At 32.6% G+C, this 14385-nt stretch overlaps 1 protein-coding gene across 1 annotated transcript in view; it reads right to left on the bottom strand.

Moving 5' to 3' along the window:
* LOC127733716 (helicase POLQ-like) overlaps window positions 1-4506 on the bottom strand; it is a 31598-nt gene extending 27092 nt beyond the window's left edge. The window contains exons 1-6 of the mRNA XM_052243030.1: window positions 4443-4506; window positions 3914-4237; window positions 3396-3574; window positions 2268-2468; window positions 1793-1868; window positions 472-569 (exon numbers count right to left, since the gene is read on the bottom strand). Of these exons, the coding sequence (XP_052098990.1) occupies window positions 472-569; window positions 1793-1868; window positions 2268-2468; window positions 3396-3574; window positions 3914-4237; window positions 4443-4506 (942 nt within the window). The remainder of the gene's footprint in view (window positions 1-471; window positions 570-1792; window positions 1869-2267; window positions 2469-3395; window positions 3575-3913; window positions 4238-4442) is intronic.
* Between the last annotated feature and the right edge of the window lie 9879 nt (window positions 4507-14385).

The following is a 14385-nucleotide window of genomic DNA, read 5'->3' as shown; positions in this document are numbered from 1 at the left end:
CGGCGATTAAATATTTCATACAATTGTTCTTTGACATCTTTGCCAAAAGCACAGGGGATAATAAACTACATAAGGATTCCTAATGTGCTCTACTTCCTATGTGCAACTTCAAAACTTTTGGGTGGTTCGACGATCATTTAAGGTTTTTTCTGGTCATATTTTTGTAATCCAGAATTAAAAGTATGAAAAAACTATTCAATTAGTTATAAATAACATTATATCCAGCTAGATAATAACAATGGCACGTATTTCAGCATTTATTGGGTAGAACACAAATCTAGGGTGCTCGCATAAGGCAGCTTAACTGCCTAAAAATTAACATAGAACTGTGTATTTGAATTCCTCTCTCTATATTGAAACAAGTGACCATTCTATCTCATGATAAAATTAATTCATTCATTTCATTTAGTCTGAGGACAAGATAATTTATCTAATATGGCCTAATTAGTGCATTCTTATTTAAAATCTTACAGGTCTAAAGTCATTGTGGTAAACATCAGCCTTCAGAAAGTTCTGTAAATCTTCAATATTGTTCAAAGTAGCACTCATTCCTATGATCTGTGTATTACCTAAGGAATAGGAAAATCTAAAGGAAAACATTCACAACATACATAACAAAACAAACTTTTGTAATCTGAATGTATCAATTGTGCAGTAATAAATTTATACCAAAATTCCATTTACAATCATTTGAAAAACATGTTTATCAACATTAATACATGTGTGTTTTTCCATTCTCTATTATATTTGTGATGTAACTCATTTCAGATAATTTCTGTAGTTAATCCTTCCACGAGTTAGGCTCCTTAGAATGATTTCAATGACAGAAAGAAAACTTATGCAAGAATTTTACTTCTAAATCTACATTATATGTCCAAATGTAAACACAGCCCTTACAGATGCCCTCTTAATTAGTTGGTAGATAACTAAAACTTCAATATTGGAAATTTTTTCATAATTATACAAATTATACGCAAATAGAAATTGCCAGAAATATGTAAAACTTGAATCTTATCTTATTTAACTGCATCAAGTAAAGGAGTAAGTTCACGAAGGGTTAGAATTGGCCCTAAGATTTTGATGTTTTTTTATTCAGGCCATAATACTACAAATTTCATATAGAAATATAGTTATGACATAACTATTAATACAAAATAACTTCATTTTGGCACATCATATTAAAAATGATGAAGTATTGACTCTTTAAGTATGCATTATTTGAGTGGTACATGTAACATCAGTTTTGGTCAAATTTTCAATAATTCTTAACAGTTTTAAGCATAATTTACTTTGGCCGCTACCCAAGATCCAGAAAGTTTTTGTGACAAGGGATTCAATATCATCATTGGCAACTATTGGTTGAAGAACATTTTGCAGCCAAGGGTTTCCTCAAGCTTTTAGGTCCAAAAAATGCACAAAATCATTGTATTTTGACCATATATCCAAAATATGCTGATTTTGAAGCCAAAAATGTACTCTTATGAAGAGATTTCTTTTAAAAAAGCAGTAAATCTCTTGAAATAGATCCATTTAAGAACCAAATTCTGGTCATCATGAAATTATATGATATAGTTGAAATACAAGGCCATTTTTGGCCTAAAGTGAACCTTGTCCTTTGAAAGCCGCGAATTTAATCGCTGCAAATTGGACTAGAAAGGGCTAAACTCGAAATTAAGTATCCACAAAAATAAGTTGGTTTACAATAATTATAGCCAATGTTTTTATACATCAATATTTGAATAAGCCAAAATGTACCAATCAGTAATTCCATTACCAAATACCAATGACTTACTCTGCTTGTGAATAATTTTCAGCAATGTTGACTCTAAAGTGGCACCTCGACTCCCACCTTCTCCAATCATGTGAAGCTGTAAAATTTAATTTCTTCAAAATATCATAAGGTAATGTATATTTCACAGCCAATGCAACTTTTATGACTGTACTTTTACAAGTAAGAAGAACTGTGAGTATACCTAATGTTAACATCAAAGAGAAAGTGAGTCATATAGACAATGATAGTATAGTATAAACATGATATACAGATGAAATAAGAAAGCATATAATAAGGAGCTTTGACATGTAAAATTTTGCTGAGAAAAATGTGCTGATTCAGAGTTATCATAAAAATAAAGCTAATGGCCAGAAAACTTGACCATTTCGGAAATAATGATATAAATATATCACCAATAAGATCCAGCTGTTCATTTTTGTTTAAATGGACAAGACTTGGCAAATTTCACCAGTACTAAATAACCAAAGACACTTACTTCATCCACAACAACTAATCCTAGACTATCTAATCTGTTGTTCTCTATTAAGCTGTTAATGAGTGAGTGAGCTTTCTCTATTGTAGCAATATATAATGATCGTTTGTTCCGTCTTTTCATCGGGGGAAATCTTCCTTTACTGCCTGCATATTCCTCTACCAAGAAATCTAATTCTAATGCAAATGTGGATATACTTCTAACCTAAGACAAATGAAAACAAAACAGAATATAATCATTTAACTAATAAAGCAATGTTTGACCTCTCCAAATCAGGACTTTTATGTATAAGGAAAATTAAAAAAATGTTGGAGAAAATATGTCATAGCTGGTTATTTATGTGGGTGCTAATTTTAACCTTACCAGATGAACCAAAATTGACTAAAACAAATTATTCATTTTTATGAAAACGTTGGATACTGTACAATATCCAAAACATTCCAGGATTTTTTTTTTTTATTGTTCAGTCAGTAGGTCTTAATGGTACTTGTAAATTTGAACAATATACATGGCAAATGACACATCCTCAATATGTACAATGATGTTGTTAGTTCTTAGAACTTTCATTTCTTTCTTACTTTACCTTTATCAATTTCAAGCATTAGTAGAACCAATATTGATTAGTTGCAAAGTCCAATTCAGCTGTTGTCAAACATAATATACTTTGTAAAAACCCTCTTATATCTGACATCCCTTCTTATAAAATTTAAGCCATAGTTGAACCAATATTAATGTCAGAAGAAAAATACAGTCATTCATGTAATCCTGAGACAAATGCTCAAATATAATCTACTTTAACAAAAACATCTTTAGTAATTACAAGAGAACTATTAGGATTTGCTCTATGCTGTGCTGACATGCAAATCTACATTTTTGATATCACCCCATCTTCATGTATCATTAAGACTCTGAGCTTACCAATGTTTGCTCTTTTTTTCTAAATACTACAATCATGACAGAGAAGCATTAATTCCAATTAAAAAGTCTTTTGACTGTTATGGATAGCCATCCATCCATCAACCTTTCCTGGGTAGAGCTTGTTATTACACTGATCTTTAATAACCATACCTCTTCCTGTAAACCTGAAACAAATGGTGATTCCACTATTATTCTAATCTATAAAGAACATACCTTTTCCTGTACTATAGATACAAATGGTAGTATTATAATAGCATCTTTTTGTTGACAAAGTATCTGTTTAAGTATCAGTATTTCAGCTACTAATGTTTTCCCACCACTAGTAGGTAAGGAATAGATTAGATTTCTTCCTTCTCTCACACCTGGTAGATTCAAACATTCATCTTGCCAATCTGTATAAAGAAAAGAGCCTCATTAAATGTACATGAACAATATATCATAGTAGGAAAGTTAATTATATGATGCAACTGAAGTAATTCTTGTCTTTAGATTTGTTTTTTTTTACTATAATACAGGAGGAAGAAGGATACTTTTTTCTTTATTGATTCATTGCCTGCATTGGGTCCAAAAATTTGTTTGTATAATATTTAAAACATTATGTACCAAACTGAGTTGAAAATTGTAAAACCTAAATAAATGATGACTTAGTTGTTTATAAAACAGTATTTTGGTATGCACATCATCATGATCATAATGGAATGCATGAACACCATATTCATTTGTAAACCAACCATAAAGCTTTGTGATTCCTCTATGTGTTTGTAGAAGCTGTTGAACTTTGGAAGGAAGACCATAAAATGGACCAATATCTGAAGAACTTCCCTTAGTTTTAAGTCTTTCCATTTCTTCCTGGACTTTCTGTAGTTGTTCCTCTTGTTGTTGTTGTATAACTGATCCTGGTCCCTGAGGTGTTTTTACACCTGCATTATTATGAAGTCTCTGTTTGATTCTGTCTCTAAGAGTATTAAGAGGTGTAACAGGAACTGCTCGCTCAGTTTTAGCATGCTCTTTGATAATATCTATCTTTTCAGTTTTTAAATTCCCTTCAAACTTTTCTACAACAACAAAAACATAACTTCATGTAACCTGGTATTGAAAGTTATTATTACTATAGCAATGTTTTAGAAACTTCATCTATAAAAATTTGTCAAAATCCTAAATGGGATATGCCAGTAATGCAGTGAATCTTAGAGAAAGTCTAGGTTTGAGTTAATAACTCGTGGATGTGTGATACAGAATCTTTTGTTATTTGGGGATTACTGGTATGTCTTTGATAGTGTTTGTTTATTTTTCCACAACCTTTGGGAAAATTAAAGCTTGACATATTGTCTATTGCCCTCTAGATGTTGTATTGTTGTTTCTGTCTGACATACCCCCGGGGCTCACATCTCAGTTTATTCATATTAACAGTATCAAACTTCATTTCGATAGGGGAGTTCTGGAATAGTTGTTGTTTCAATTTAGAGATTAAAAAAGTCATATCAAGTGACATTTTTCTATGCACATGCCTAGATTTTTAAACAGTCAAATTATGAAATTTTATGATTTAATTAGATTTCCATCTTATAAATGTTGACCACACAGTCTATTTTGACACCCTCACCTTGAAGAAAACCTACAATAAGGTGATATCATCCATATGTTGATGTTTTCATGTAGACGATGTTGTACTGATCCCAACACTGCATAGATTTCTGATGTTATCATGTGACGTTTATGTGTAAAATTAAATTAGACACGGTAAAACAGACTATCTCAAAACTGAAGTATTGTACAAACAATCATCAGGATAAGAAAATCAGAATCAGTGCAGATTTATAAAATCAAAGGTCAAAGTTTCAATTCATTAAATTGTCAACACAGTTATTCTAAATACAGTAAATGACTTGATCAAGCATCATCTGGCTAAATAAAAAATGCACAACCAGAACTTTTTCTTTTTTAGTAACTTTGAAATCATAAAAATATATTATATATGCGTGGATATTTCAATTTTTTAGTCACAGTCTTAAAATATATATTGAAAATAATAAATCAATGGTTTATATACATTTTACTAAAGCATGTAAAGTGAATAGTTTTTAATTTGTTTGAAATTTTACTGAAATAAACTTTTGAATGCTTTATCTATTTTTTAAAAATTATTTATGTTCATATCTAATTAATATTAACATATAATCTAATTTATCAGCAAGCTTAAGTATATATGAACAGCTTTAATTTAATCAATGAATAGGAACAATATAAATACAATATATATTTTGGTTCCAACTTCTGGTTTTTCATTGAACACATAGAAGGTTTTGTTTATATGTATTCCATTTTTCATCCTAAATACATATAATATAGTATATACCATTTTGACCTTCACACCAATTAATATCCATGTCTGCCAACAGGAAGTCACTACTGTCAAGGATACTATCTTCTGCTTCATCTTCAAACACTTTCTGTTTTTGTTTCTGCAGGGATAAAATATGACAAAAATTGTACTATTCCCATTGTGTTTATTATTTATTAACTACTAACACATCTACAAATACCAGTTACATACCTGCCAACTTTTCAAAATCTCCATGGGGGATTTTAGGCGCAAAAGGACTGATGCTCCTCTTATATTGTCATAAGAATTTTTAATCTACTATTGTATTGTTTGCATGAGTATCTATGTGTCTGAATACCTTTTACATGTAACTCATTTGAATGCCTGTATTAATATTGAAGTGTTCAAATCAGTGTTAAAGTAATATTGAATTTCAAAATTCTGGTCAACACCTCTCATGGGGGACATCCCAAATAAATCATGAAAGTTGACAGGTCTGCTGAGCATGCTGAGTTAAACTGACACACAAACATCTTTAATTACTAAATGTACAAAAATGTAAGAAAGCTGTGTTTAAAATTTAAACAAGTCAGTTAAGCAGAATGCATGGTTTATCAGTATTGTCAGATCAGTTTTCTGATACGAAAAAGTGATACGAAAATCTGTGTTAATTAGATTGGCTTATCCAGTACCATGAGATGATATTACGACATTTTCATTGGATATTCGTTAGGTCATTGATGACTTTCAAAGGTTAAGAAGATGTAAATTTTGTCCATGGCAGCGGATAAATTTGATTTCTTCAATATATAAATTTGTGTTTTTCTTGGATGAATCAATTTTTACCTTAACAAGGCATCACTTTTTATACATACAATGATTCAATGTACTTCAAACAAGTTTTGCAAGTCCAGTCACAACTACTTTGAAGAATCTGTTCAGGATGTAATAAGCTTATGACAAATAGATATACATGTACTTGTACATGTTGAGTTGGATTTCAAACCCTCTAGCTACATGTACATGTATCTGGATAATGATTCTGAAGGAAGAAATTTCACCCTACTCAAAACATTGTTATGATTCTAATCTGATGATGACCATGATGACAAGTCTTTGCTCTTACCCAAAATTCTAAATTATGCTGAATGTTTATAATAAATGGAGAAGCAGCAAATTGAATTACATAGTTTTTTATTTGAACTGGCTCAAATGCGGATCATAACAATGACAACCCCCTCACTTCAGACAAGCAAACACAATGTTACCAAGAGGACATGGAGGTGGTTCTGAAATATTTCCAATAAATTTCATGCATGTTCAACCAAATATAAACCATTAATGTTACCTGCTTTAACTCTTTAGGCTCTGTTATTGTATCAGAATTTCTTATCACCTTTCCCATTGCTGACGTTGGTTCAGGAATAACCACAGTACTGTTCATGCTGTTATTGACTTTAATTTGATGATGACTTTGGTCAAAATTGATGATTTTACTATCACAACCTTTGGTTAACATGATTAATGAGTTAGCATCACCACCAGAATCAGTAATATCTTGTGGATTTACAACTGATGAACTTTGAATTTTTGTATTGTTTTTGGCACAAGGCTGTCTAACAATATCATACCCGTGATTCTTTCTTTCGTTATTAAAAGAATTTGCAAACCATGAAGAATTGTCATTTGGTGATTTTTTATCATTAAGTTCACATTTACTTATTTCACATTCAGTTTGTAGAATTGGTTCACTTTTGAAATACTTATTCTGTCGATTTATTTCATCTTTCAAATCACTACTACTTTTGCGCCTGGTTTTACCAACTCTTCGACATGGTCCCTTTTCCACATCAGCTGACATCAAGGTACATGCATATGCAGTATTAATATTTGGCAAGTTTTACATTTAAGGTTTCCTGTTGGAAATGAATATATAATAAATTAAACTTTGTTTCTGACAAACTTATCTCACTTTTTCTTTTGATCTACATCACTGTGCATGGTTTTAACTTTATTGTCATGATGGTACATGTATAAAGAAGTATGAACAGTTAAACGCCAAAATGTCATCAAGTTTGCACAAATGCACAGCTAAACATGTTATGAAGCAATTGTCTCAATATTTGCTCCATTCCAGTATAAACTGTAGGATATTTTGTTTTAACAATATTACATATAATTATGTAGGAATGGCAAAGTCCATATAAAACCATGTTTTCCATGGAAAAGCTAAAAAAATCAATCTGATTGAAAATCATACAAAGTCTAACAACAATTATTCATAGCACATGAATATATTGTAATTGAGTAAGTTTTGTAAAATTCCAACTGTATTGTACTGTAGGAAATCTTGAGTTTAATAAACTCCTTAAATGAAGGAATGACAAAGATCCTTGTACATTATGGTTAGCCAAATGGCACCCCAAAAAAATATCTAATAAAATTGAGAATGGAAATGGGGAATGTGTCAAAGAGACAACGACCAGACCATAGAGCAGACAACGGCAGAAGGCCACCAATGAGTCTTCAATGCAGCGAGAAACTCCCGCACCCGGAGGTGTCCTTCAGCTGGCCCCTAAACAAATATGTATACTAGTTCAGTGATAATGGACGTCATACTAAACTCCAAATTATACACAGGAAACTAAAATTAAAAATGATACAAGACTAACAAAGGCCAGATGCTCCTGACTTGGGACAGGCGCAAAAATGCGGCGGGGTTAAACATGTTTTTTGAGATCTAAATTTGGATACATCTATACTACATGTACTAGACATGATACAACAGGAACAAAGCAAATTTGTCCTGTTCCAATATCAGTCAGGGGACTTACTTAAATGAGTGATTTTCTAAATCACTGATTCAAGTAACATTATGTCCATAAAGGTTGGAAGTAAGAGTTGTCTTTCTTTAATAATCACCTATTTAAGTAGTACAAATTAATCACCAGACTCAGTGATTTAATTTTATTGTAGCTTTAAATATAGAATACTAATGATCCAGGGACTAATTATGTTGCTAAAATTATCAGAACCAACATCTGTGTTGATAGGATGACCGGGTCATGTCAGGTGATGACCTTGTACTAAATCTAGGATAATGACATAAAAATCACTTGTTTAAGTATCATACCTCAATTTCCTTCCAAAAAATCACTTCTTTAAGTATCATTATTTTAATAACCCCCACTGATTTCAACACCCCCGAACAGTGAAATTTTGATCGCGAACAGTAGAATTTTAGTACATAATCTATAAGATGAAACCTTGAACTTTACAGGAAAAATACTCCCACTGCTGGGAAAAATCTGTTAAGAAAGTATCAGTTCATTATGTAAAGCCATTTTTATAGCATTTTTTCAACTAAAATAGAATTTGCAGCTAAATGATTGCATCAAAGGCATAAACCTTGCTGCTTAAAAGAAGCAAAAAGTTCATTTTTTTCAATTTTACTAATGAAAAGATATTATCTAAACCTATGTGTTTAAAATTTTGGTAAAACTACAAAATCACAATTTGTGACAAAACTTCGAATTTGCTACTTAAATAAGTGATTTAAACTTATTTCAATAAGTTGCCTGACTGAATATATTCAATTACATGAATTAAGGTAAACTGAAAGATTCTGCATCCAACAAATTTTCCCCAAATAAAAGTTTTGTTCTGTTCCTATTTGAACGGTAGGGTATTCCGGAAAACATTGGCGAAGAAGTCTACAGAGTCAAATACTTAGTATATAGTTTCTACTGATCCCTTTTGGGGTAATGAAATTCTGTGTCCAGCTGTAGCAAGGGAAAATCAAAACTTGCACATTAGAATATTTTGGAACTACAATGCATTTACATTGTTTTACTTCCATTTTCTAAATGTCATTATGAATATAATTCATAATTGCAATGTTAGAATTGCTATTCCCATGGCATGAACATAAAATTCAACATTGTAAAAGTGTACTTCCCTTTGCTCTTCATTGACCCATGACATTTTAGTCCCTTTAGGGAACAGTAGAAATCCCTAAAATTATAATTGCCTGTATTAAATATATCTTCAGACAACATTCTATTGATTAATATGCCATTATGGTCATGCTGTAAACACCACAAAATTTATTCTGAGTAAGACAAACATGTGCTCTGGAAAAGTTTAAAGACAAGGCCATGATACATTTAGTTGGACCATGATATAAACAAGTTTTCCTAAGTCAGGAATCTGATGTTCAGTAGTTGTCGTTTGTTGATGTGGTTCATAAGTGTTTCTCGTTTTTTATATAGATTAGACCGTTGGTTTTCCCTTTTGAATGGTTTTACACTAGTAATTTTTGGGGCCCTTTATAGCTTACTGTTCGGTGTGAGCCAAGGCTCCGTGTTGAAGACCGTACTTTGACCTATAATGGTTTAATTTTATAAATTTTGACTTGGATGGAGAGTTGTCTCATTGGCACTCATACCACATCTTCTTATATCTATTTATTCAGTTGGGAGTTTCAGAAAATCAAAAGTTGTTTTGGATCTTAAATCATTTTTTTGAAGCTTGCAGATTTCAAAATTCAAAGGGAGATAACTTTAAAGACAAAATTTTAGAATGACTATGAGAAGTATTTCTTCAGCTGACCCCTGGTATTTTCTCTATTGGTGTACTACTTTTTTATAACATAATCTCAAAGCTGAAATATGTAAGTTTTCAGAGAAAAAATTGCTATAGTGAGGAAAATTCTGATTAACTTGTGTAAAGCATATAAACAAGAGCAAAAAGCAAAAAACAGTCTGGAAAATTTAAATGAGTTAGTCTCCACACCTCATACCAGTGGTTTTTTTTCAAGGACAGAAACATTCTGAGCAACCAAAGCAGGTAAGCACTGATAGTAGACATATTTGTTAAGGTTCATCAAAAGGAATTGAAAAATATGGCCGTGTTTACACCAAAAAATTGACTATGAGTAGAGACAAACTGATGCATCTGGGAAAGTTTTAAGGCATGGCAGGACCTAGATATATAAAAGTTATATGTAGTCTATGTGTCAAAAAATTAAAAACTTACCTGGATTTTGATGTGCATTTTTTTCCAGTCTGCAGAAGATAGCAAAATAAACAAACACATGAGTTTCATTTGATACAGTCCACTCAGTTACGCAGTTAAAATCACCTATTGTTTGACAACTAACGATCAACTTTCAAAGTATAACAAATAAAGGCACTGAACTGTCAAACATCATATCAAGTTCATCTCCAGAAATAATAATTGGTACAGAAATACATCTGGATCCAGCTTATAACAATGCTGAAATATTACCACATGACATACCAAGTAGCCACCAGTACAAAATATACAGAAAAGACAGGAAAGAACTCTTAGACAAAAATGATGGAAGAGTCCTGATAATGGTAAGACCAGACATAAAATCAGATGACTGCCCCGATTTAGACACAGAATGTGAAATAAAATGGATTGAAATTATACCAAACGAAAAAGACCAAATACTTATAGGATCCTTTTACAGACCACCTGACTCAGAGGAGAAAGCACTACATGAATTAGAAAAATCACTTTCAAAGATCAAAAGTGATAAAAGATACAGAAATGCCAAAATATTCTTAGGAGGCGACTTCAACCTTGGTGACATCAACTGGGAGACAGGTGGAACGGTTCCTGGAGGGAGAAATATATATCGCAAAGCAACATCTTGATAAACATGTTGAACAACTTTTATTTGGAACAAATCAACAACCTACCAACAAGAAATGACAGAATATTAGATCTAATGGTAATGTCACATCCAACACTCATAACTAGAACCACCACATGTCCACCCATAGGGAAAAGTGACCACGACATCCTATCAGTATTAACAAATATAACACCGAAAATCGTTAAACAGCAAAGTAGATCAGTAGTCAACTATAAAAACGCCAACTGGGAAGAAATCATACAAGATCTCACATCACTCAAAAACAAATTTATTTTAGAATTCAAATCAGTACAAAATATGCACTCAGTAGAAGAAAACTGGGCACAGTTCAAAGAGGCCATCGAAACCTGCATTGATAGACATATACCAAAAAAGAAAATAGGGAAACACCACGACGTACCATGGATGACAACAGAGATCAAAAGACTTATCAGGAAAAAACAACGCTTGTACAACAAGAGCAAGAAAGCAAGAAACCATCACATAAAGAAGCCTTCAAAAACATCAGAAGCTTGATAAGGAATAAACTACACAAAAGCTACTGGGACTACCTTAATAACATGTTAGATCCAGAAAAAGACAACAACAGTAAAAAATTTTGGAAAAGCATCAAATCAAGAAACAAGACACAATGGGAATTGGTATTCTTAAGAACAATGGAGTATCAGCTGAAACAGCAGAACAGAAGGCTGAACTGCTAAATAATCAGTTCACATCAGTATTTACAACAGAAAACACCAGCAACATACCATCAAAAGGAAACTCACCATTTATACCAATGAAAGACATGACAATTGGAGAAAAAAGAGTAGAAAAAGCACTAAATAGACTAAATCCTGGTAAAGCAACAGGCCCTGATAAATTCCGGTGAAAATACTAAAAGAAACAGCCAACATCATTGCACCAATACTTACAAGAATCTATCAGCAGTCAATCAACACAGGTCAAATCCCAGAGGACTGGAAAAATGCCAACATTGTACCAGTATTTAAAAAAGGAGATCGTTCAAAACCATCCAACTACAGGCCAGTGTCATTAACATCAGTGGCATCAAAAGTACTAGAACACATTATAGTATCTCAAATTATGGACCATCTACATGATCTAGACGATCAAAATATCGTCAATGAAAATCAACATGGGTTTAGAGCAAAAAGGTCATGCGAAAGCCAACTTCTGATGACCACAGACGACATCACCAAATGGATGAACAACAATATCCAAGTCGACATAGCAATCCTTGACTTTGCAAAAGCTTTCGACAAAGTTGCTCACAAAAGGCTTTCAGAGAAGTTGCAATATTATGGCATTGGTGGATATGGAACAACCAGAACATGGATTGATACATTCCTCAGCAACAGGATCCAAAAGGTAGTTGTAGGTGGGGAATCTTCCAGGTGTTCCTTTGTAACATCAAGGTTCCCCAGGGTACAGTACTTGGACCAACATTATTCCTTGTTTTCATCAATGACATCGCAGACAATCTCCATTCCACTGCAAGCTTGTTTGCAGATGACTGTGTAATCTACAGACCAATTCACACAGAAAATGATCATCAACTATCATGACTATTGAAAGAAGATCTTGACACACTTGTTAACTGGTCCAGCACATGGCAAAGGGAATTCAATGTTTCCAAATGCGCAATAATGCAGGCCACAAACAAAAGATCGAAGACAGATTTCACCTATAAAATGAAAGGTGAAACTTTTGAAAAGGTTAGCCATCAGCCATATCTTGAAGTGGAACTATGCAACAACCTGAAGTATAATCTGCACATTGACCAAACTTGCAAGAAAGCATCAAGAGTCCTAGGCTTCCTAAAGCGCAACCTCAAACACTGTCCACCTAGTGTAAAGGAAAGAGCATATACCAGCCTTGTGAGACCAAAATTAGAATATTGCTCAACAATTTGGAATCCTCACACAAACAACAACATAAATAAATTAGAATCCATACAAAAGAACGCAGCAAGATTTGTCCTCAATAAACCACACGATTACAAAAAACCAGACAGCATAACAGAAATGGTAAAAAATCTAAATTGGGAAACATTAGACCAGAGGCGAAAAACATCTGACGTAATCCTCTTGTATAAGGTAGTCCACCACCTTATTGCCGTGCCTATACAACATCACCCTACTATGGCAGAAATAAAATCAACTCGCCACAGTCATGCATGGAAACTTCAGACAATTAGGAAAATTTGTCAATGTGTACAAATACTCATTCTTTCCACGAACAATCATACTATGGAACCAACTACCACCGCCTGTGATAGCCGTCCCAGAATTGGACGCATTTAAGGTGGCAGTCAGGGGAGTATACTAAACTTCCACATAATTGTAGTGTCCATTTAAATCAATACTACTCAAAATATTTATTATATAAGGGGAGCTTCTCAAACATCTTTCCCAACTTTGTTTATTTTGGCACCTTCTGCAGGAATGAAAAAAAATGAATAGCAAAATCCAGAAAAGTTTACAATTTTTTGCATGTTCGGAAACAAAATGCATTTAAAATTTAATTATCTAGTTCCTGCCATGCCTTAAAACTTTTCCAGGTGCACAGGTCTGTCTGTAATCGTAGTAAAATTTGTGGTGTAAATATGGCCGTATTAGCCAAAAGGTTATGATGAACCTTAGAATTGAGATTTTTTTTTAGATGTAACACTAACCATGCTAACACGTTACAGTATCAAAAACTCATAGGTAACACAATGGCATGTAGCATATATATGATATTACAGGAAAAGGGCTGGGACTATAACACTATATATTAGTCCTAGGAAAGGGTAACAAGCTAATGGTATAGATTTACATCGAGACGAGAGGACATTTCACTTACCAGGAATATTATTAAGTCTCTTGAATTTCAAATTATTCATAGAAATTGTTCAGTGTACAAAGTTGTCTAAAACTTAGATCTTACATGTGTACCCGTTTAAAATGACTTCTTCAGTGTATACTGCTGCTTATTTCAGTAAAATACAATTTAAATTTCGTGCCATTCTCCAAAATCAAAATCAACCGCTTACGCTCTACCAAAATATTTGAATTTCTCCAAATTGTCAATTATTTAGAAAATAAATTGATTTTTTTTACATCAAAATGTTATCAGGGAATTTATTTAAGAAAATTACAATCGCTTTTTGAACAATATTGTAGCATTGTTTCCATTTGTTGATATAAGCG

This window comes from Mytilus californianus, unplaced genomic scaffold, assembly GCF_021869535.1.
Source record: "Mytilus californianus isolate M0D057914Y unplaced genomic scaffold, xbMytCali1.0.p SCAF_3, whole genome shotgun sequence".
Lineage (NCBI taxonomy): Eukaryota > Metazoa > Mollusca > Bivalvia > Mytilida > Mytilidae > Mytilus > Mytilus californianus.
The sequence above is the reverse complement of the archived record's forward strand: the minus strand, read 5'-3'. Positions and strand labels throughout refer to the sequence as shown.